The sequence below is a fragment of the Lacerta agilis genome, chromosome 18 (genome assembly GCF_009819535.1).
Source record: "Lacerta agilis isolate rLacAgi1 chromosome 18, rLacAgi1.pri, whole genome shotgun sequence".
Taxonomy (NCBI): domain Eukaryota; kingdom Metazoa; phylum Chordata; class Lepidosauria; order Squamata; family Lacertidae; genus Lacerta; species Lacerta agilis.
The window spans coordinates 9,546,837-9,570,824 of record NC_046329.1 but is presented as its reverse complement, the minus strand read 5'-3'; the positions used below and the strand labels follow the sequence as shown (position 1 = coordinate 9,570,824).

The 23,988-nt window shown below is 47.4% G+C and overlaps 1 protein-coding gene across 1 annotated transcript; it reads left to right on the top strand.

Moving 5' to 3' along the window:
• The first annotated feature begins 1,948 nt into the window (after positions 1 to 1,948).
• On the top strand, positions 1,949 to 23,235 carry MFSD12 (major facilitator superfamily domain containing 12). Its single transcript, XM_033136819.1, has 10 exons — positions 1,949 to 2,504; positions 9,655 to 9,865; positions 9,963 to 10,095; positions 12,041 to 12,238; positions 13,061 to 13,153; positions 14,802 to 14,894; positions 16,392 to 16,562; positions 18,384 to 18,478; positions 20,789 to 20,919; positions 22,856 to 23,235. Exons 1-10 carry the CDS (start codon positions 2,225 to 2,227, stop codon positions 22,945 to 22,947), a joined length of 1,497 nt encoding a protein of 498 aa, XP_032992710.1. The 5' UTR covers positions 1,949 to 2,224; the 3' UTR covers positions 22,948 to 23,235.
• Positions 23,236 to 23,988: the final 753 nt, after the last annotated feature.

The following is a 23,988-nucleotide window of genomic DNA, read 5'->3' as shown; positions in this document are numbered from 1 at the left end:
AGGGCCAAGGCGCCTGAGAACCAAGGTACCACTGGACTCAGAAGAGGGATTCCCTTTTGCGAGTGGGGGATGCCTCTCTTTTAGAGCAGCGGTGGGGGAAACTGCATCCCCCTGGGTATCCTTGGGGAAGCCTCTACTGTATTTAGGAGAGACATTGCTTCACGTGAAGCAGGGAATGATTCTTCTTATAACCAGAGACATCCCTCTAGATATGATAGCAGGCATGCCTCTTTTTAAGAAGAGGCATTCCCTCCTGATAACGGGGACTGCCCCTTCTTAAGAGCAAGAATTGGGGGCAGAATCTGTATCCAGCCAGAACGTTGCTCCATTTCAACTCCCCTGGGCTGTGATCAGCGATTACGGCCGGCGGAATCCGCAACTGGAAGACCACGAATGTACCACGTCCCTGCTTCGCGGGAATCTCTCGCCGCAACCCTATTCCAGGGGCGTCGTAGGGTGGGGGCGGTGGGGGCGGGCCGCCCCTCGTCCCGCCCCTAGGCGGGTGTGTGCGGTGCTGCTGCTCCCGGGGCGACAGAGGCAGCAGCGGCGCGTGGGGTGACAAGCGGCAGCCCCTCCCACCACTCCCACGCGCCGCCGCTCCCTCCGTCACCCCGGGAGCAGCAGCGCTGCACGGACGAGGCTCCCGAAGTGGCGGCCCGGCATCCCCGGGGGCGGGGCGTCGCCGCGTGTGCGTGCGTCATGCCCTATTCCCTTCCTGCTAACATTTCCCAGCAGAAACACACTGCTCTGGCAAGCAAAAGCTGTTTTTTTTTGGGGGGGGTGATCCAATTTGCCTTTCCTGCCTCGGCCGTGATTTGGGGTGGAGGGAGGGTGCCTTTTTAGAATCTGTTAATCTGTGAAACGGACCGGCCTCTTTCGCAAGGAGGAACACTGTGCTTCTCAATTAAAAAAAAACAACCCGACTAATTCAAGATGCTGTTTATTTCATGCCTTGGGGCACAGAAGAGGGAAAGGAAGAAAATATTATATGGACCAAAGATTTTACGTGGAAGCAGCGTGTGTGATTTCTACCTCAAGAGATCTTCACAATACCTGTAGGTGCCATTGAGATAATAATATTTTTATTTAAAGCACATTTATATCATATTAGCAGTCACGACTCCCCAAAGAAAATGTGTCCTCTCAGTCTCCTCTTTTCCAGGCTAAACACCCCCAGCTCCTTCAACCGTTCCTCATCAGGCTCGGTTTCCAGACCCTTGATCATCTTGGTTGCCCTCCTCTGCACATCCTTCCAGCTTGTCAACATCCTTCTTAAATTGTGGCGCCCAGAATTGGACGCAGAACTTCAGGTGTCCATAGCTAAAACACACACACACACAAATCCAATACTCATTGAATGCACCTGAATTCCCTCAAAGACTCAAGGGAGCTGTAGTTTCCCCCTTCACAAAGCTACTAATTTGCAGCTACCTTAACAAATTTCAGTTCCCAGGGCTCTCTGGGGGAAGTCATGTGCTTCAAAGGTGTGTTCAGTATCCTAGAACAAGGTTTCCCGGTTGTTTTTGGACTACAACTCCCATCATCCCTAGCTAGCAGGACCAGCGGTCAGGAAGGATGGGAATTGTAGTCCCCAAAAAAAAAAACACCCGCTGGAGACCCACGTTTGGGAAACCCTGCTTTGGAATGCAGAGCGTGGGCCAGAGCCCTCGAAATTACAAGGGCATGAATTCCAATGGGTCTACTCTGAAGTAGGATTCCGCTGAAGCCGAGCGAGCGCGGCCGATGCCTGCTGACACAAGCGCCAGGAATCTGCCACCGTGGCCGTTTCGCTTCTCTTAACGCTAGTAGGAAGCAGCATCGCCCCGGGGCGTCGGCAACAGGGCGGGGAGTGTGGCGCTCGGCTCCTCCTGCGCTCGGGCGGGTTTTCCTCCGCCCCCGGAGCCTGCCCATTGGCTCCCGCGGCAGCTTGGCCTCGGATCCGCGATGATGGAGGAGGAGGAGGTGCGGAGATCTGCGCGCGGTGGTGGTGCCAGCCCGCTGGGGGGCGCCGCGGAACCGGCCACCTGGACGCGCTTCCGACGCGCACTGGGGGTTTCCCGGATCCCATAAAAGCCGGCCGGTGGACGCATGGCTGGACAGAGCCTCCTGCGCGTCCCGGCTGTCCTCTGCCTCCGCTGGGTTCTGGCCGGGCCCGCCCTGGACGCTCGCCTGCTCGGAAGCTGATGCGCCCTGCCCGTGCGCTTTTACGCGCGGCTGGTGCGCCATGGGAGACTCCCAGCGGCCGCCGCCCGAGCCCTTGTCCGCGCGCTCCCGGCTCAGCTACTCGGTGGGCCACTTCCTCAACGACCTGTGCGCCTCGATGTGGTTCACCTACCTGCTGGTTTACTTCCACTCCATCCTGGGCTATAGCACCAGCCACGCGGGGGCGCTCTTGCTAGTGGGGCAAGTGGCCGACGGCATCTGCACGCCGCTGGTGGGCTACGAGGCGGATCAGGCCGGCGGCTGCGGGCGCTACGGGAGGAGGAAGTCGTGGCACTTGGCCGGTGAGCTTGCCGCGGCGCGGGAATGGTGGAGGGGGGGTGGGGGGGGGGGGAAGAGAGATCCAGGGGGGGTGTTGTTTGTAGGAAGAGCTGTGGCCTTGCATATGCCAGACCCGTCTAGGAAAAGAGAGAGAGGGGGGCCCAGGCTGGAGAGAACCGGCCTTGCCTGGGGGCTTAACAGGTCGGGATCCTCCTCTCCCCCAGCATCCTGCTTCTGACAAGAGGACAGCTGAGCAGACCACTTCCCGGCGTTTGATTATTTTATTGGTTTATTTGTTTACATTCCCTATGCAAGTTGGTTACACTGAAACCTCTCAAAGCCACTTAACAACACTGGCATCAATGACAAAAAACGGCTTCGCATTCTAATTATTTAAGAAAACAAAACCCAAAAACAATGCTCTTTTAAAATGTGTGTGTGTGTGTGTGTGTGTGTTTTTGGAGGGGAGGCAATTGGGTTGTCGTTTTTACTTTTGTTAGATATTTTGTGGTTTTATATCATGATTTTATTCTGTGAACCGCCCCCAGAGCCCCAGGTGTAGAGCGGTATATAAATTCAATAAATAAAAATAAAAATATTTGTTGTTTATTTTACTCACAAATTCCTACGAAGCAACTTGTGTCAACACCACAGTATGATAAAGCACATATTTAAAAATCCAATGCGGATTGGCAGTCTTAACAGTTTTCAACCCAATGCACGTAGTGTCTAGGATAAGGTGTTTTTTTAATTTTTAAAAAATCCTATTAAAAGGCTTTCTGCTCCCTTTTCTTGTGTGGTACACTGTTCCTGGGCATGGAGGGTTGATTTTAGATTATCTTGTTAAATAGCCACTAAGTGCATCTGGGCCTTCCAAAAGCGTCTTTTGTGGTCAAGTCAGACGGTACGTTTTCCACTTGATGCTTCTTTGATACTTCCAAGCAGGACTTGAGGGATACAGCTGTGTTGGCTGGGCCATCTGTTGCCCCGTGGTGGTAGACTGCCACGGCCGGTGGAGGTTTTATCTATCTCAGGTGGGGCAAATGGTGATAAGGTGTCCTTGGAGTTGGGAGCCCAGCAGCCACTGTTGCCCCCATTAAAGGTAAAAGGTAAAGGGATCCCTGACTGTTAGGTCCAGTCGCGGACGACTCTGGGGTTGCGGCGCTCATCTCGCTTTACTGGCCGAGGGAGCTGGCGTACAGCTTCCGGGTCATGTGGCCAGCATGACTGAGCCGCTTCTGGCGAACCAGAGCAGAGCATGGAAACGCCGTTTACCTTCCCGCTGGAGCGGTACCTATTTATCTACTTGCACTTTGATGTGCTTTCGAACTGCTAGGTTGGCAGGAGCAGGGACCGAGCAACGGGAGCCAGTGTGGTGTAGTGGTTAAGAATGGCAGACTCGTAATCTGGGGAACCGGGTTCGCGTCTCCGCTCCTCCACATGCAGCTGCTGGGTGACCTTGGGCTAGTCACACTTCTCTGAAGTCTCTCAGCCCCACTCTGTGTTTGTTGTGGGGGAGGAAGGGAAAGGAGGATGTTAGCCGCTTTGAGACTCCTTCGGATAGTGAAAAGCGGGATATCAAATCCAAACCCTTCTTCACACCTTCACGGGGATTCGAACCACTGACCTTCTGATCAGCAAGCCCTAGGCTCTGTGGTTTAGACCACAGCGCCACCCGCATCCCTTATAATTAGCCAATAGAATTAAATGGACCCCCATTACTTAATTTAAGGGACGCGGGTGGCGCTGTGGGTTAAACCACAGAGCCTAGGGCTTAGTATGTTACCGGCTGGACGGACGTCGTTCCTGTTTACTCTCCGTTCTGATTCTCTGACTTCCTCCGTTTCCCCTTGTGCTGGGCTCTTAGGAACACCTCGCCAGTGGGGTCATAAATTGCTAGTTCAGGGCTTTTTCAACATGTTTGTCGGGATGCCTTGTTCCCTGTTCCGGTAGAGAGGGAAGGAGCACGGCGTGGCTTATCGCCGCTGCTTCCATTTGCGATGAGTCAGGGCGTTCTGAGAATCCACGAGGAAAGATTGCTCACCCCTGATCTTGTTCCCTCCGGAAAGGAGATCCTCTTCCCTCTCTCCTAACGCTACAACTCGCGGGCATAAAAATCGCAGAATTGTAGAGTTGGGAAGGACGGAATCTCAGCTAAAACATCCATGGCAGAAGGCCATCCAACCTCTGCTTCAAAACCTCCAAGGAAGGAGAGTCCACCTCGCAGGGTCGTTGTGCCATTTGGTTATGACCCTGGTCATATCTGCTTTGACGCTTGTTCGTTTGTACGCACGACTTCTCTCCAAACAATACCCCTTTGTCACTGTCAATTGCACGGTGTGTTGTTTTCAAAGCAAATCGCGAGGCTTTGGGTTGACTCCTGCGTTCGTTCTGCTCTGAGTAAAGGTAAAGGGACCCCTGACCGTTAGGTCCAGTCGCGGACGACTCTGGGGTTGCGGCGCTCATCTCGCTTTATTGGCCGAGGGAGCCGGCGTACAGCTTCCGGGTCATGTGGCCAGCAGGACTAAGCCTTTTCTGGCGAACCAGAGCAGCGCACGGAAACGCCGTTTACCTTCCCGCCGGAGCGGTACCTATTTATCCACTTGCACTTTGATGTGCTTTCAAACTGCTAGGTGGGCAGGAGTTGGGACCGAGCAACGGGAGCTCACCCCGTCATTGCGGGGATTCGAACCGCCGACCTTCTGATCGGCAAGCCCTAGGCCCAGAGGTCAGCAAACTTTATCAGCAGGGGGCCGGTCCACTGTCCCTCAGACCATGTGGTGGGCCAGACTATTTTTTTTGGGGGGGGGGAATGAACGAATTCCTATGCCCCACAAATAACCCAGAGATGCATTTTAAATAAAAGGACACATTCTACTCATGTAAAAACACGCTGATTCCAGGACCGTCTGCGGGCTGCATTTAGAAGGCAATTGGGCCGCATCCGTCCCCTGGGCCTTAGTTTGGGGACCCCTGCCCTAGGCTCTGTGGTTTAACCCACAGCGCCACCCGTGTCCACTATTATATTACTGTAAATAACTCCTATCCATATCCCATTTTTGAAAGCGGTTGTTTGGTGGCTGGCTGTGACCTCCCCACCTCCCCGCAGCCTCAGCAGCTGAGATTGGAGTTGGGTTGGTTTTTCAGGTGGGCGGCTGATGGCGAAAGCTGTGGCCAAAGTCCGATGGGTCCAGCTGGTCAAAAGTCACGCCTCTGTTCACATGACCACAAAAAAGTGAGTCTGTAGGGCAGACTCTAGATTGGATACTTCCTCTTCCTATTTGAGGGTCAGTGGGGTAGGACATTACACAAGGCTCTTAATCTCAGGTGTAATCTCTGGCAAGGGTTGGCCAGCGGCAAGTTAAGGCTAGATCCTTACATTTTTACTCTAGAGTAGATCCCTTTGAAATGAACGGGCACAAGGAACTTGTCCCCTTTCATTTCTTCACTGGGTCTGCACTAGCCTTGGGTAGATTTGTGTACATGCAGGAACGCCCCGACCTCCGTAAGACTATGAGGTTTTACCCAGCGTGCACCCTGCTCAGAGTAAACCCATTGAAATGAATGGCCGCCACTGTTGCCAATGAATTGGCTGTTCCCTAAAGACCAAGCTTTGGCTATGGCTTAAACTTTGTTTTAACCTGGTAGGCACGGCACCCCTGATACTGAGGGATGATTTCCAATCCTCGTGGGGAAAAAGAGATTTTAAACGAAGTGCAGACTTGGCGGACTGTCACATCTCTTTCTGGAGTCCGTGACATTCACTCATGCCAAAGCTGTGATCTCTCAAAGACTGAGGGACATTGCAAGACAAGAGGACATTGCTTGTGTGAAACCAGGGATGTTTTTTGGAGGAGCAGATCTTCCAGAATTCACCAGCCCCTTACCTGGTGGAAATCCAATATGTGGAACATCGCAGACTCCTCACAGCAGCAAGGTTAAACGTCCTGGAAACAGCGGTCTTGTTGGGAAGATACAAGGGAGTCCCATATGCTCTGAGAGTCTGTCCCTGTGCCTTGGGAATGGTTGAGTCAACCGAACACATTCTCCTGACCTGTCCATTTTATGTAGACCTTAGACAAAAACTGATAGCTCCACTCTTAGCCTGGTAGATGGAGAATGTCAGGTTTTGTGTTTGGTGAACTATTTTACTGGTACCACAACCTTTGAGGTGGCCAATTTTTATTTTTTATTTTTTGGCCCTTAAACGACAAAAGGTTATAATCGATAGTATCGATATGGGTCTTTATGTATAATCTACTTTTAGTGTATGTTTTAGTGTAAACCCCTCTGAGTTGTCTCAGGTTTTAAAATTTGTATGGATGGTTGTGTTCTGACTGACGGTCGAATAAATTGTTATTGTTGCTGAATTGGCTGTTCAGGACCACGAGGACTAGAAACTTAGTTTAACTTAGGGAAAGGACCCTAGAGAGCAGTACCACTGAAATTAACTAACGTTGGATTTGCAACCTAACAGCTTTGTGCAGAATGCTGTCCCGGGCAGCTTGAATTTTACAGTTTTTTGGTTTTAATTTATGGCAGTGGAAACCCCAGGAAAAAAATATCCTGCAGCAGAACGGTTTGCAGAGACACACAAAACTTGGAGAGGGGAGTGTTAGCTCTTGATAACGCCGTGTGAGAGGAGCAGATAACTCAGAGAAACTCCCCCCCTCTCTTTTAAAAAGAGGAATTGGAAAGTGCAGATGCTGCGTGCCTCAAACATCTGACACTTCTTAGCCGCTCTGAGAAGTTCCCTTTTCTGGCAAAACCGCCCAAGAGCGCATCAGTGGCCATGAGGACTGGCTCCTTCTTGTCTTCGTTGCTTTCAGTTCCCCAAATCACGGGAGGCTTAATCATCAAAAAGCAAACAGATCTGTTGTCAGTGGGGGCTTCTGATTTTTTTTCTGGTTTAAAGTGAAATCTGGGGGCAGTTCCAGCTTGGAACAGACGGTCTTGTGACTGGAGTGTGTGGGGGGGGGGGAGAGAGACTTCTAAGGCTTTAGATAAGCAATGATCTCATAAAGCAGATGAGATTTTTTTTCTTCTTCTTCTTCAAAAAGGTGATATTTACTCAGGATTGGGGGGTGTTGGGGAATGAGGGCACGCAACCGAGCCACAAGCAATCAGCAAAGCGTTTTTGAATCCACTGGGAGATGTGTGTGTCATTTTGTGGTGACGTCTGTAGAAAGGAAGAAAAGCAGAAATGCATTTATTATTTCAAATTTACTACGTTGCCATAGCAGCTATAATAATAATACAGCTATAATAATAATAAGAGGGATGCTGACAAGCTGGAACGTGTCCAGAAGAGGGCAACCAAAATGGTCAAAGGCCTGGAAACGATGCCTTATGAGGAACGGCTTAGGGAGCTGGGTATGGCGTGCTCTGGTCCATGGGGTCACCAAGAGGCGGACACGACTGAACAACAACAAAAGAATTACATCATGCATACATCACATGTTGGAAGGGTCTGGCGACAGAAACCTGAGCATCAGGTCTTGGCCCTGCCCTTCCCTCGGTCTCCACCGTGTACCCATCCAGTGATGCAAAAGAGATATTTACATGTCCCTGCTTCCCAGCCAAGTCAATCGCACCCTTTTGTCTTGATCTTGGTTTGCTATTGTTTAAAACCAAAGCGCTGCACCAGGACGTACAAAACAACCCCTCTGCAGCGCCACAAATCCAACTCAGTGGTGTTAACGTTAGGAAACATTGATCGTTTCTCCTACCTGGTCAGTTCTTCAATGACTTGGATGACGGGCTTGAGGGCATCCTGATCAAGTTTGCAGATGACACCAAATTGGGAGAGGTGGCTAATACCCCAGAGGACAGGATCACACTTCAAAGTGACCTTAATGGATTAGAGAACTGGGCCAAAGCAAACAAGATGGATTTTCACAGGGAGAAATGTAAAGTGCTACACTTGGGCAAAAAAATTGAAAGGCACAAATACAGGATGGGTGACACCTGGCTTGAGAGCAGTACATGTGAAAAGGATCTAGGAGTCTTGGTAGACCTTAAGCTTGACATGAGTCAACAGTGTGATGCAGCAGCTAAAAAAGCCAATGCAATTCTGGGCTGCATCAATAGGAGTATAGCATCTAGATCGAGGGAAGTAATAGTACCACTGTATTCCGCTCTGGTCAGACCTCACCTGGAATACTGTGTCCAGTTCTGGGCACCACAGTTCAAGAAGGATACGGACAAGCTGGAACGTGTCCAGAGGAGGGCAACCAAAATGGTCCAAGGCCTGGAAACGATGCCTTAGGAGGAACGGCTTAGGGAGCTGGGTATGTTTAGCCTGGAGAAGAGAAGGTTAAGGGGTGATAGGATAGCCACGTTCAAATATATCAAAGGATGTCATATAGAGGAGGGAGAAAGGTTGTTTTCTGCTGCTCCAGAGAAGCGGACACGGGGCAGTGGATTCAAACTACAAGAAAGAAGATTCCACCTAAACATTAGGAAGAACTTGCTGACAATGAGAGCTGTTCGGCAGTGGAATTTGCTGCCAAGTAGTGTGGTGGAGTCTCCTTCTTTGGAGGTCTTGAAGCGGAGGCTTGACAGCCATCTGTCAGGAATGCTTTGATGGTGTTTCCTGTTTGGCAGGGGGCTGGACTGGATGGCCCTTGGGGTCTCTTCCAACTCTAGGATTCTGTGATTCTATGAACAACAGAATTACATCATGCATACATCACATGTTGGAAGGGTCTGGCGACAGAAACCTGAGCATCAGGTCTTGGCCCTGCCCTTCCCTTGGTCTCCACCATGCACCCATCCAGTGATGCAAAAGAGATATTTACATGTCCCTGCTTCCCAGCCAAGTCAATCGCACCCTTTTGTCTTGATCTTGGTTTGCTATTGTTTAAAACCAAAGTGCTGCACCAGGACGTACAAAACAACCCCTCTGCAGCGCCACAAATCCAACTCAGTTAGGAAATGTTGATCGTTTCTCCTACCTGGTCAGTTCTTCAGTAAAGTTGACACCACCCTGATGAAATGGAATGGACTTTTCCACGATATTCTGATTTTTTCGAGTTTCACCTGTATATTGAGCAGTCCGTAAGTGCTTCTTAAACAAACGGAGAGCATCTTTGCAGGGCACCCTCCCGGTGTGTCCCTTTTTAAAATGCCCCACCCATCTCTCTCTCTCTCTCTTATTTCCTTCTCCTGTAGGTACCATCTGCGTCCTCCTCTCCTTCCCCTTCATTTTCAACCCTTGCCTGGGCTGCTCGGAGAACACCCCTCAGTTTGCAGCACTCATCTATTTCATCCCCTTCATCGTCATCTTCCAGTTCGGCTGGGCCGCCACCCAAATCTCCCACCTGTCTCTCATCCCGGAGCTGGTGGCCAGCGACCACGAAAAGGTGGAGCTCACAGCCTTCAGGTGAGGCCGGACGCTCAGCCAAAGACCGCGTTCTTTTTGGCTAACTCCATCCTTGAACCGTACGATGCCTGACCTCATCCTCCCGCGACTTTTGCAGGTACGCCTTCACCGTCATGGCGAACATCACCGTTTACGCAGCAGCCTGGCTGCTCCTTCACTTCCAGGTGGGCCACCGCGGGCAGCCGGAACAGAGCCACAACCTCGGGCGCCACGACATCCCCGTCTTCCGGGTGAGTGCAGGGAGGAAGCGGAGCTGGGTGTCAGTTCCGCCAGGGTCAATCCATCCATCAATCTTTATTACAGCTTTAAGCTCATATCAAGACAAGACGAGGAAGTGGAGGCACAGCAATGGCACTCACACACAATTGGACTTGGAAACAATGAAATTAGGGACAATAAAAGACTTGATAACTATACAATAATTATATGAATAATTACTTCCAGTCAAATTTCATTTTCCTACTAACAGGGTCCTTAATTGCTTCTGGGCTAGTGGTGGTAATGATGATGACGACGACAACAACTAATAATAATAATAACTAATAATAATAACTACCACTACAACAAATAATAGTAATATAATATCAACGACAACTAATAATTACTAATAACAACAACAAATAATAATAATATATCGAAGGAGTGCCTACTTATATATTTGGCTGTGGTGGTTTTCTTTTTTTCTTTTTGTGTTTTTTTGTTCCTTTTAGATATAAAAAATAAGACATAGATACGACAATGTGGGATGTTAAATTTTATTTTGTAATACTATACAATAACAGCTGTATTATGATGTTTTCTTTTCTTTTTGTTAAACAAAATCATTCAATAAAAATAAATTACAAAAAAACAATAATAACTAATAATAGCTAATAATAATAACTAATAATTACTACTACAACAAATAATAATAATATTATCAACAACAACAAATAATAATAATATTATCAACAACAACAACAAATAATAACTAATAACAACAAATAATAATAACTAATAATAGTAGCTAATAATAATGACTAATAATAACCAATAACAACAACTAATTAATAATAACCAATAATAATAATACCCCGCTCATCTGGCTGGGTTTCCCCAGCCACTCTGGGCAGCACCCAACAGAATATTGAAAGCACGATAAAACATCAAAACATTAAAAACTTCCCTAAAGAGGGCTGCCTTCAGGTGTCTTCTAAAAGTTGGATAGTTGTTTATCTCCTTGACATCTGATGGGAGGGCGCCACCACCGAGAAGGCCCTCTGCCTGGTTCCCTGCAACCTCGCTTCTCGCAGGGAGGGAACCGCCAGAAGGCCCTCGGAGCTGGACCCTGGTGTCTGGGCTGGACGATGGGGGTGGAGATGCTCCTTCAGGGATACAGGGCCGTTTAGGGCTTTCAAGGTCAACACCAACCCTTTGAATTGTGCTTGGAAACTTACTGGGAGCCAATGTAGGTCTTTCAGGACCGGTGTTATATGGTCTCGGCTTTTATCAAAATTTAAACCCTTGCAATATTATCTGGAATTTATTCCCGAAATCCTACGCAAATTCCTTTTGGAAGACTCTTTGAGCTCAGTATCCTACGCTGTGGCCAAGCTTTGCGCCTTAGCCATCAAAAAATGTAAGTCGCTTCTATTGGAAAATAGACTGTAGGATTTTGACACCTTGTAACGATATTATTGATCGCTGGTTTGGAATTATACTGTATTATATTTCTGGCTTTTGCTGTAATAAACTGAGTTGGGTTGAGAATTAACCTGCGCCTCCATGGACAGCTGTGAGTCCAAAATGACCCCCCAGGCTGCACACCTGGTCCTTTGGGGGGCACAGTCACCCCATTCAGGACCAAGGAGTCCCCCACACCTGCCAACCCCCCCTGTCCCCCTGTCCTGTCTTGTCAGGATTCAACCTCAACCCGTTCGCCGCCATCCATCCTCCAACCGCCTCCAGGCACTCACACAGGACCTTCACCGGTTCTGATTTGAAAGAGAAGTTGAGCTGGGATCCCTGCAACTCCTTGCTGCAGGATGTGGCTCAGTTGACGGGAAAGGAAGAGTCTCTTCTGGCAAAGAAAGATGGGGGGCCTCTTCCCCTCTTTAGAGGCGGTTGGATCCACAACGGCAGATGTGTTAAATATTAAGTCAAAGACTCTCTCTCTCCCCCCCCCCCCGAATTCAGAACCTGTCTCTGATCGTGGTGTGCATCGGAGCCATCACTTCGCTTCTCTTCCACCTCGGCACCAAAGAGAAGAGCGCCCCGGTTGCCAGGCTGCCGGACCCTGAGGAACGGACCCCCCTCTTGCCTCCAGACCCAAAAAGCCCCGCTCGGCCCCTCCTCCTGTGGAAACACTGGCTTCTGGAGCCGGCTTTCTACCAGGTGAGTTCAAGGGGACGGGAGCAAGGAGATGGTTGGCCCCAGGCAGGTAACCGGGTCTCTACTGCCTTAGCAATAGAGAGGCGGTGTGGTGTAGCGGTTAAGAGCGGCAGACTCGTAATCTGGTGAACCGGGTTCGATTCCCCGCTCTTCCACGTGCCACGGGCTAGTCACGCTTCTCTGAAGTCTCTCAGCCCCACTCACGGTTAAAAAGACAGAGCATCATTATAACCTGGCCACCATAAAGAAATTCAGCCCCCTACTGGGTTCCATGATCACTGCAGATGGTGGCGGCAGTCACGAAATTAAAAGACGCCTGCTTCTTGGGAGGAAAGCAATGAGACGTTTGATCTCCTTGCAGTCCATGGGACTCTCAAGAGTCTCCTCCAGCGCCAGAATTCAAAAGCATCCATTCTTCGGCCATCAGTCTTCTTTATGGTCCAGCTCCCATACATCACTACTGGAGAAGCCATAGCTTTAACTAGACGGACCTTTGTCGGCAAGGTGACGTCTCTGATTTTTAAAATGCTGTCTACGTTTGTCATTGCTTTTCTCCCAAGAAGCAGGTGTCTTTTAATTTCATGACTGCTGCCACCATCTGCAGTGATCGTGGAACCCAAGAAAGTAAAATCTCTCCCTGCCTCCATTTCTTCCCCTTCTGTTTGCCAGGAGGTGATGGGACCAGTGGCCGTGATCTTCGATTTTTTTTGATGTTGAGCTTCAGACCATCTGCAGTGATCATGGAACCCAATTTTTCTTATACACGGAAAAATTCGGCATTTAATATTTCTCCCCTGACTGTCTCTCCTCCTTCTTTCTTTCCAGGTGGCCATGTTGTACATGGCCACAAGGCTCATCGTCAACCTTTCCCAAACCTACATTGCGATGTACCTCACCAACTCACTGATGCTCCCCAAGGTGAGTCCGACTGGAGGTAGGAGGCTTGGGGGCAAGAAACATCCTTCACCTGGTTGCTAAGGCAACCAGCTCCTGAGGATGCGAGGGACCGATTTCTCTCTCCCCACCCCACCCCGCGCTCTCTCAGATCAGGGGAGATTTGCAGAGGGTTGCCACACTTGCATGGCGCCAGCGGTTTCCAAGTTTCCGGGGACATCACCTGAGAGCCCCCCGAAATCTCCCAGAGGCTCCCGAGACCCCAGTAAGCGAGGTTCTTGTGAGCTCTCGCCGGAAGCCGCTGTCTTATGTGGTGGCGGTTGAGTTCTGCCTCAGTTCGGACGGTCCTGTCCGATATATATAATATAATTTAATATTTATACCCCGCCCATCTGGATGGGTTTCTCCAGCCACTCTGGGCGGCTCCCAACAGAATATTAAAAACATGACAAAACATCAAACATTAAAAATCTTCCCTAAACAGGGCTGCCTTCAGATGTTTTCTAAAGGTCAGATAGTTGTTTATTTCCTTGACACCTGATGGGAGGGCGTTCCACAGTGCGGGTGCCACCACCGAGAAGGCCCTCTGCCTGGTTCCCTGCAACCTCGCTTCTCCCAGGGAGGGAACCGCCAGAAGGCCCTCGGGAGATGGACCCCGGTGTCCGGGGTGGAGACGCTCCTTCAGGGATACTGGGTCATTTAGGGCTTTCAAGCTCAGCACCAAGACTTTGAATTGTGCTCGGAAACGTCCTGGGAGTCAATGGAGGTCTTTCAGGACCGGTGTTATATGGTATCGGCGGCCGCTCCCAGTCCCCAGTCTAGCTGCCGCATTCTGGATTAGTTGCAGTTTCCGGGTCACTTTCAAAGGTAGCCCCACGGAGAGTGCATGGCAGTAGTCCAAGCGGTAGATAATAATAATAATAAATAAAAATTTTATTTATACCCCGCCCTCTCCAGCCAAAAAAAAACTGGGCTCAGGGGTGGCTAACACCAATTAAAATCACAGCAAAAAACATAAACGCAATCAATTTAAAATAACAGATTAAAATACAAATTTAAAAATTCAATATTAAAACTGCAGTCTCAATTTCAATAACCCACCAATAAAAAATGAAGCATAAATATTAAACAGAAACCAACGGAAAGGCCAGGTGGAACAGCTCCGTCTTGCAGGCCCTGCGGAAGGATGCCAAATCCCGCAGGGCCCTGGTCTCTTGTGATAGACTGTTCCACCAAGTCGGGGGCCAATACTGAGAAGGCCCTGGCCCTAGTTGAAGCCGACCTAGCATCTTTGTGGCTCGGGACCTCCAAAAGATTATTATTTGAGGACCTTAAGGTCCTACACGGGACATACCAAGAGAGGCGGTCCCACTCTAGCGCAGCCATCCCCAAACCCGGCCCTCCAGATGTTTTGGGACTGCAGCTCCCATCATCCCTGACCACTGGTCCTGTTAGCTAGGCATGATGGGAGTTGTAGTCCCAAAAAAAACATCTGGAGGGCCGAGTTTTGGGGGTGCCTGCTCTAGCGAGACAGTCTGCGGGCAGGGAGTGTCTCAGCCTGCGTACCAGATGGAGCTGGTAGTCAGCTTGCTCCTGGTTTCCAGCTCTTCCTCCTCCAAAGATAACAGAATCCATCCCGTTTTTTCCCTCCCTAACTCTCGCCTTCCTGCAGAAGTTCATCGCCACGATTCCCCTGGTGATGTACATTAGCGGCTTCCTTTCCTCCTTTCTGATGAAGACTGTGAACAAGAAGATTGGCAGGAACGTGAGTAGCTCAGAAGTTGTAGAAAATCTGGGCTGGGTTAGACCTGCGCCGAGACCTGAGCTGAATTTTCAGGGCTGACCGTTGCTGTTTCCCTCCGCTGCACGCAAACCTCGCTATCTTTCTTGACTTCCTTCGGGAAAAAGTATTTTTCTTAAATTTCATCCACGTAAAAAAGCCAATGCAATTCTGGGCTGCATCAATAGGAGTATAGCGTCTAGATCAAGGGAGGTAATAGTACCACTATATTCTGCTCTGGTCAGACCTCACCTGGAATACTGTGTCCAGTTCTGGGCACCCCAGTTCAAGAAGGATACGGACAAGCTGGAACGTGTCCAGAGGAGGGCAACCAAAATGGTCCAAGGCCTGGAAACGATGCCTTAGGAGGAACGGCTTAGGGAGCTGGGTATGTTTAGCCTGGAGAAGAGAAGGTTAAGAGGTGTTATGATAGCCATGTTCAAATATATAAAAGGATATCATATAGAGGAGGGAGAAAGGTTGTTTTCTGCTGCTCCAGAGAAGCGGACACGGGGCAATGGATTCAAACTACAAGAAAGAAGATTCCACCTAAACATTAGGAAGAACTTCCTGACAGTGAGAGCTGCTCGACAGTGGGATTTGCTGCCAAGGAGTGTGGTGGAGTCTCCTTCTTTGGAGGTCTTTAAGCGGAGGCTTGACAGCCATCTGTCAGGAATGCTTTGATGGTGTTTCCTGCTTGGCAGGGGGTTGGACTGGATGGCCCTTGGGGTCTCTTCCAACTCTAGGATTCTATGATTCTATGAACCCAAATAAACAGAACGGAACGCCATGCGACAAACCCGTAAAAATTAAACCGAACCATGGCTGCAGGAAGGAAATGTTAAAAGTTGGTTATCCGGTTGTTTTGCCCCCCCTCCCCCCTTTATTTCCCCTTCTACACGGGTTCTGTTTCTCTCCTTCTTTCTCTCTCGTTTTAATTACGTCGCACCGTGTTTGGCGCACGTATAATTATGTACTTTCTGAACTTCCAAGAAAGGTGTTGTGTTTTGCTTTAAAAAAAAATTAGTCAGAAATTGGGAGTCGTCTTCCACACGGAAAAAATGCAGTATTTATTTATTTGTAGGTTATTTAGAATTAGGATTAGTCTAGTGTTTGGCGCACGTATAATTATGTACTTTCTGAACTTCCAAGAAAGGTGTTGTGTTTTGCTTTAAAAAAAATAGTCAGAAATTGGGAGTCGTCTTCTACATGGAAAAATGCGGTATTTATTTATTTGTAGGTTATTTAGAATTAGGATTAGTCTAGTGTTTGGCGCACGTATAATTATGTACTTTCTGAACTTTCAAGAAAAGTGTTGTGTTTTGCTTTAAAAAAAAAATAGTCAAAAATTGGGAGTCGTCTTCCACATGGAAAAAATGCGGTGTTTATTTATTTGTCGGTTATTTAGAATTAGGATTAGTCTAGCGTTTCCCACCCCCCTGTAATTTTTAAAAAATCTCTTCTTTTCACCTCTCTGATTAGCTCACCTACTTTGTGGGCTTGCTGATCATACTGGCATTTGCTTCCTGGGTGGCTCTGGATGAACGGATCGGCGTGGAGATCTATGGGGCGGCCGTTCTCCTCGGCACCGGCTCGGCCACTATCCTGGTAACATCCCTGTCCATGACGGCCGACCTCATTGGCAGCAACACAGTACGTAACGGGGGCGTGTGCAAAACGCACGGGGGATCCTGCCAGTGTAACACACACACTCACCTCGATGTAGTGCCAAGATTCAAAATGTCCGCCAGATATCATTTTTATTTCATTTAAAAAAAAATCCTAAGTTTCTAGTCCTTGTGACCGAGAGTACCTCTACCCAGGAAAAAATGGAGGGAGTGAGAACTTTCATTGGAGAAAAGATGGGGTGGAATTGTAATACAGTGATACCCTGGTTCTCAAACTTGTTGTTGTTGTTTAGTCGTTTAGTTGTGTCTGACTCTTGGTGACCCCATGGACCAGAGCACGCCATGCCCTCCTGTCTTCTGCTGCCTCCCGCAGTTTGGTCAGACTCATGTTGGCAGCTTCGAGAACACTGTCCCACCATCTCGTCCTCTGTCGTCCCCTTCTCCTTGCGCCCTCCATCTTTCCCAACATCAGGGTCTTTTCCAGGGAGTCTTCTCTTCTCATGAGGTGGCCAAATTCTTGGAGCCTCAGCTTCAGGATCTGTCCTTCCAGTGAGCACTCAGGGCTGATTTCTTTGAGAATGGATAGGTTTGATCTTCTTGCAGTCCATGGGACTCTCAAGAGTCTCCTCCAGCACCACAATTCAAAATTATCCATTCTCCGGCGATCAGCCTTCTTGATGGTCCAGCTCTCACTTCCATACATCACTACTGGAAAAACCATAGCTTTAACTATACAGACCTTTGTCGGCAAGGTGATGTCTGCTTTTTGAGATGCTGTCTAGGTTTCTTTGTTGTTCAGTTGTGTCCGCCTCTTGGTGACCCCATGGACCAGAGCAGGCCAGGCACTCCTATCTTCCACTGCCTCCCGCAGTTTGGTCAGACTCATGTTGGCAGCTTCGAGAACACAGTCCAACCATCTTGTCCTCTGTCGTCCCCTTCTCCTTGTGCTCTCCATCTTTCCCAACCTCAGGGTCAATCAGTCAATCGACTTTATTTCAGCTTTAAGCTCATAGAAACATCAGGGTCTTTTCCAGGGATTCTTCTCTTCTCATGAGGTGGCCAAAATCTTGGAGCCTCAGCTTCAGGATCTGTCTTTCCATTTGAACACGGAGAGGTTTGATCTTCTTGCAGTCCATGGGACTGATGAGAACCCCAAATTAACAATCTCAACTTTGGGGTTTTCATCAGCTGGACGCCATAATCGTCACAATTATAACAAGCAAAGGCTTGACATATCTCGCTTTGCATATCATGAGTCGATCTCATAAGTTACAGGTAAGTAGCCGTGTTGGTGTGCCATAGTCAAAACAAAATAAAATAAAAAATTCCTTCCAGTAGCACCTTACAGACCAACTAAGTTTCTTCTTGGTATGAGCTTTCGTGTGCATGCACACTTCTTCAGACCTCCCTTTCAGTGTATCTGAAGAAGTGTGCATGCACACGGAAGCTCATACCAAGAACAAACTTAGTTCTTTCATATATTAAACTCCAGTGGCTAATGAAAACAATTGCTTCCATAAATGGACTTTTCCACGATATTCTAATTTTTCGAGTTTCACCTGTACATTTTGTACAGTGGTTCTTTGGGGAAATTTAAAGGACAACGATACAATAAATAAGGGCAAAGGGTGGGGAGGAAACTGGGGTGAGTGGTGCCTGCCATCGGATTTTAGAGGTCTGAATCTAGAGGCGGGTGGTGTTTCTTTTTAAAAGGGGATTTCAAAGGGAGCGCCGAAGAGGCAAGCCTGAAATGGCATTTTGAGGCTTGCCTCTTTTCGCTTCTCGCCCGGACGTCGTCCTTGTGGTTTATCTGGAGCCCAAATGGCCGTCTTGTTCTCTCCGACAGCACAGCGGCGCCTTCGTCTACGGGGCTATGAGCTTCACGGATAAAGTCGCCAACGGGGTGGGCGTGATGATCATCCAGAACTTGCACCCGTGCCCGTAAGTAGAAACGTTGCCTGCCGAAGCCGCAGACAGCATGCGACATGTTGCAGGACGCAAGGGGTTTTGCTCCCGGTGAGAGCAGAATCCGATTCTGAGTAGCTCTTGCATAATAAACCTGATTTGAATTAGGGGTTGAATAATTTCGATCTCAACTTTAGATATAGACAGGCTTTGGCTATTTATACGTCTCTCTTATCATTTTGATGCAAGCCACTTAAATGCTTTGCTGATTACTGTATTTTTCGCTCCATAAGACGCACTTTTTTCCTCCTAAAAAGTATGGGGAAATATCTGTGCATCTTATGGAACGAATGGTGGTCCCTGGAGCTGAATTGCCCAGGGGCCAAAAGAGGATCATGCTTTTTATTTCACAAAGAGAAAAAAGGGGGTGTTGAAAGGACCCCGCTCAGCAGATGATCAGCAAGAGATGAGGAGAGAGATAAGAGTCCCGGCTCCCTTTCAGCCCCGCCCTCCATTGTCGAATGTGCTGCAGAGGGAGGTTGTTTGTTTCCCCAGCGACATGGGACTGGCTGATTAGATTATCTGTCTGGAAACTGTAGGAAAGGCTCCCTTTCCTTTAGAAGCTGCAGAAATGTGAGTTGAACCCCATAAAAACGGGGCTTTTCCTCTTTGCTTTTCCCCCTTTGCAAAAGGAGCTTTGCTTTTCCCCCCTTGCAAAAAAGCTGCAAAACTTTTAGCTGATCCTAAAAAAACAGGGCTTTTCCCTTTCCAAAAAAAGCTGCAAAACGTTTAGTTGATCCTCAAAAAAACAGGGCTTTTCCCTTTGCAAAAAAAGCTGCAAAACTTTCAGCTGATCCTCAAAAAAAAACACAGGGCTTTTAGAGGAGGAAAACCAGAAAAATATTTTTTCCCCCTTGTTTCCTCCTCTAAAAACGAGGTGCACCCTATGGTCCGGTGCCCCCTATGGAGCGAAAAATACAGTGGTACAGCCGTACCTTGGTTGCCGAACGGAATCTGTGACTGTTTTATTGTTTTATTATATTTTAATGTGCTGTGAGCCGCTTTGAGATTTTTCTTTAAAGTACAAAGCGGGCGTAGTAGAAATTAAATAAGTGAGCAAGCTGTTCGAAAAACCCAAGGCGCAGCTTCCGATTGGCTGCAGGAGCTTTACCGCGCTCAACCGGAAGCCGCGTCGGGCGTTCGGCTTCCGGAAAACGTTCTCGAACCGGAGCAATCGCTTCTGGGTTTTCGGCGTTCGGGGAACCAAAACGTTGTGAGTTGCAAGCCATTCGTCAACCAAGGTACGGCTATACTGGACAGTGAAATTAATGGAATATGCAGAACTGGATAAAATGACGGGAAGAATCTGAGAACAGCAGGACCAGAAATTCATCAAAGGCTGGTTTAAATTTACGAACTATCTGAGAGATAATAATTCTCAACCGAATACGTTTATAGGACTTCAAGAAGCTTTGTAGATAATGGTAGAAACATTATTGAAATTACGGTGTTTTTTTTATAATGATTTACATGCGTATGAATTTTAAGCAATGATAGATATAAGAAGTATAGAATTAAGATAGAAATTTGAAAGCCATTTGAAAGGACTGAGGGACGTCACGGCTATGATAGCCAAAGCAGATGAATGTATGTGAATTTATAGTTTTATTCTTTGTAGTAGTTATAGATTAAAACAATAAAAATCATTTTTTTAAAAAAGGTACGGCTGTACATCGTTTCCCAGTAAGATCTCGCCTTTCTTGGGGGCTGCTTCCGATTCGGTACGCGAGAGATCTCCCGGGAATTTGGGCCGGAGTCGCTCTTCCTTTTTAAACAACCCCTGTTAGGAAGAGAGCAGAGAGAATTGTAGCAGATCCTTTACATCCTGGTCATCATCTGCTTGATTTACTTCCAATCTGGACGTCGCTACAGGACTTCATATACAAAATCGGCCAGGCACAAGAATAGTTTTTTCCCTTGTGCCATCAAATTGTTAAATTCGTAGTTGTATAGCTTAAGGGGAGGTAAAATATGGGTGGGGTTTCTTTGCTTCTTTGTATTGTGAGAGGAACGGTGTCTGTATGTTTACATTGCAATGTAGCCGAAACAAATTCCAAGTATGTTGGAAAATGTACTTGGCCAATAATAAATTATTCCTATTCCTATTGCCTTCCTCTTTCTTTCTTTCTTTCTTTCTTTCTTTCTTTCTTTCCTTCCTTCCTTCCTTCCTTCCTTCCTTCCTTCCTTCCTTCCTTCCTTCCTTCCTCCCTCCCTCCCTTCCTTCCTTCCTTCCTTCCTTCCTTCCTTCCTTCCTTCCTTCCCTCTCCCCACCAACGGGGAACCCAGAACGGAGCACTGTTGCAGCAACTGCGTCCCGTTTTACCGCTGGGTGATGGTGGCCGTCACCGGAGGAACGGCTGTCGCCGCCACCCTGGGCCTCGCCTGCATAATGATTTGGCCCATCCGTGTCCGGTTCCGTAAGTTGGGTTTCATTTTGCCTTGATTGGGGGGGGGGGGCGAGGTGGGGACCCGGTTGGCGGAGGAGGTAGCCCCTAGAATGAATGAATGAATGAATGAATGAATGAATGAATGAATGAATATTTGCATCAGCCGTTGGCCACAGCAATAAAACAACAATACGATATACGAAGAATAGAAAAGAAAAAGTCAGTTATATAAAATACATTTTAGGGGTTTGAATCAATAGTCAGATAAACTGGAATCAGAAGGAATATAGGCTACAGTGTAATAAAGTTAAGACAAGACAAAAGAAGTTGAGATGTGAATTTTGATGTTTAGCTTGATAAGAATAAGATTTAAGATATGTTGATTATAATTATAAGATTAAGATTAGGTGCAAGAAAGTAGATTTAACAAAGTTACAAAGTTACTAAAGAAGATTAGAAATGAATGCAGAAGAGAGGATGCGAGGAAGTCCTAAATTTAGGATTTTAAAGAGGATAAGGATAGATATATAAGTGTTTTGTTTGTGTGTATTTTGTTTTGTAGTTTTGTAGTGTTTGTATATGTTTGCATTTTGTGTATACGTATTGTTAAAATCCAATAAATTCTTATTTTAAAAAAAAAAATGAATCAAAGGTCAAATAGTGGACCTTATTCCGATCGCCCCAGGTAAAAACCTTGCCACCTTTGCTGTCACTTTCTCATCTTGATCTGCCAAGAGAAAGGACACTGGGGCAGTGGCTGGGCAACCCGGAATGGACAATAAAAGAGGGGTGATAATCTCGTTCCTCAAGTCTTGATCAAGAGGGCAAGCCAGAAGGGCATGCGCCACCGATTCGGGACTACCATCTCCACAGGGACATAAGCGTTTTTCGCGTGGAATCTGTTGGAATCGTCCCTCGAGTCCAGCCGAGCGCAAGACATTCAATCTCGTGAGATTAAAAGTGCATCTATATTTTGGAATTGCAAGGTCATGCAGATAGGGTGGCAGAGAGTCGGAATGGGGTGGCCCCCTAGACCTTGCTTGACTTCCCCACGTTCATGCAGCCTTCCGGATCCCGGCGGACAGGAGAGCAATCCTGAAGCCGTTTTGACTCTCCCAAATTGACCTCAGGTACAGGTGAAACTCGAAAAATTAGAATATCGTGGAGGGGTACATTTCTTTCAGTAATTCAACTTAAAAGGTAGAACTGATATATGAGATAGACTCGTGACATGCAAAGCGAGATATGTCAAGCCTTTGTTTGTTATAATTGTGACGATTATGGCGTACAGCTGATGAGAACCCCAAATTAACAATTTCAACTTGGGGGTTTTCTTTTTTTTAATTAATTTAATAAGTTTTATTACATAAAATGTATACAAAAGTTTGTAAATTTACATAAGAGTACATACATAAAAAAACAAATGAAATAGCCACTAAAAGGAATAGAAGAGAAAGAAAAGAAGAAGAAGAAGAAGAAGAAGAAGAAGAAGAAGAAGAAGAAGAAGAAGAAGAAGAAGAAGAAGAAGAAGAAGAAAAGAAAAGAAAAGAAAATAACGGAGTGGAAGAAAAAAGAAAAAGAAAAGAAAAGAAAAGGATACATTTTTAAAAAGGAAAAATTACATTACAATTGGTTGACTTCCACCGCTGTGTAACACTACCTATTTCCAACTGAAATTTTCCTGCCGTTCTTTCCTTTAAAACACAACTTTAGGGGTTTTCATCAGCTGTGCGCCATAATCACCACAATTATAACAAATAAAGGTTTGACACATATCTCGCTTTGCATGTCACGAGTCTATCTCATATATTAAACTCCAGTAGCTAATGAAGGCAATTGCTTACATCAATGGACTTTTCCACGATATTCTGATTTTTCGAGTTTCACCTGTATGACCTTAAGAGTTCCTATAACAAAACCGAAACGAACAGCTTCAGCGATCTCCGTTTCTCGCTTCCTCCCGCAGATGACGTCTCCGTTTCGGGGCTGGCCGGCACCCGATCCCAGGAATTTGGAGACTCCGAAGTCGGCGGAAGAAATCCCGGTGTCGTCAACTGAGTCTCTGCCCCCCTTGGAAGGGGGGGGAGCGAGCCCGGAAGACGCCGTGGCAGGGAAGACCCAAAAGACTCGGCCGCCCTCCCCTCGACCCAACTGGGTTCTTCTTGAGAATTGGACCATTCGCAACTCTTTCCTTGCACATTTTGCACAGTTCCTTCTCTTCACCTGCCCTCCCCTTCCTTTTGCAAGTTGAACACAAAAGTTACTAGGCCTTATGAAGGAAGACATTCTCCACCCACCCAGTCCTTATATCCCCTGCCCTCACCACATCAGACCACTTATGCATATATATACATATATATACATATATATATAAATCTACTTGTATATAAGAATTATAAATAAAGGGGTGTGTTTTATTAAAAAAGGAAAAAGGAAGCTGAATTAGTTTGTTTTATGTCTATCTCTCTGCTAAGTTGTAAAATTTGGACATTGATCCCAATGTTGTTGTTGTTGTTGTTGTTGTTGTTGTTGTTTGTTGTTGTGTGTGTATATATGTATATACTAGATGGCCCGGCCACGCATTGCTGTGGTGTTTTTTCTTTCTTTCTTTCTTTTTAAAATTCTCCTGACCCTGAGAGTATTCTGGAAGCTCCTGTTTTCATTCTTCCCTGTCCCTTTAGAGCAGGGGTCAGCAACCTTTTTCAGCCTTGCGCCGGTCCACTGTCCCTCAGACCATGTGGTGGGCCGGACTATATTTTTTTGGGGGGGGGCAATGAACAAATTCCTATGCCCCACAAATAACCCAGAGATGCATTTTACATAAAAGAACACATTCTACTCATGTAAAAACACCAGGCATGCAAAGCTGCGGCGGCCATTTTAGGTGAGGGCACTGGCGACCTTAAAGAGCATTCTCCCCCACCCCAGTCCCAAAATTACCCAGTCCCAAAATCACGCACCCCAGCGACACAATCCCCTCAGAGCCGGTCTTACTCAGTGCGACCTCTCAGGCATGCCTCCTGCTCCGTGTTTTTGTTTTTTTTCTCGGAGCATGCGAAGCTGCGATGGCCATTTTAGGTGAGGGCACAGGCATTGTTG

Bases quoted from the DNA above. Each gene is read 5' to 3' on its own strand.
- MFSD12 (XM_033136819.1), top strand. From the start codon at position 2,225: ATGGGAGACTCCCAGCGGCCGCCGCCCGAGCCCTTGTCCGCGCGCTCC. The intron at 12,239-13,060 runs GTGAGTTCAAGG...CTTTCTTTCCAG, and splicing joins TGGAGCCGGCTTTCTACCAG to GTGGCCATGTTGTACATGGC. The intron at 13,154-14,801 runs GTGAGTCCGACT...GCCTTCCTGCAG, and splicing joins ACTCACTGATGCTCCCCAAG to AAGTTCATCGCCACGATTCC.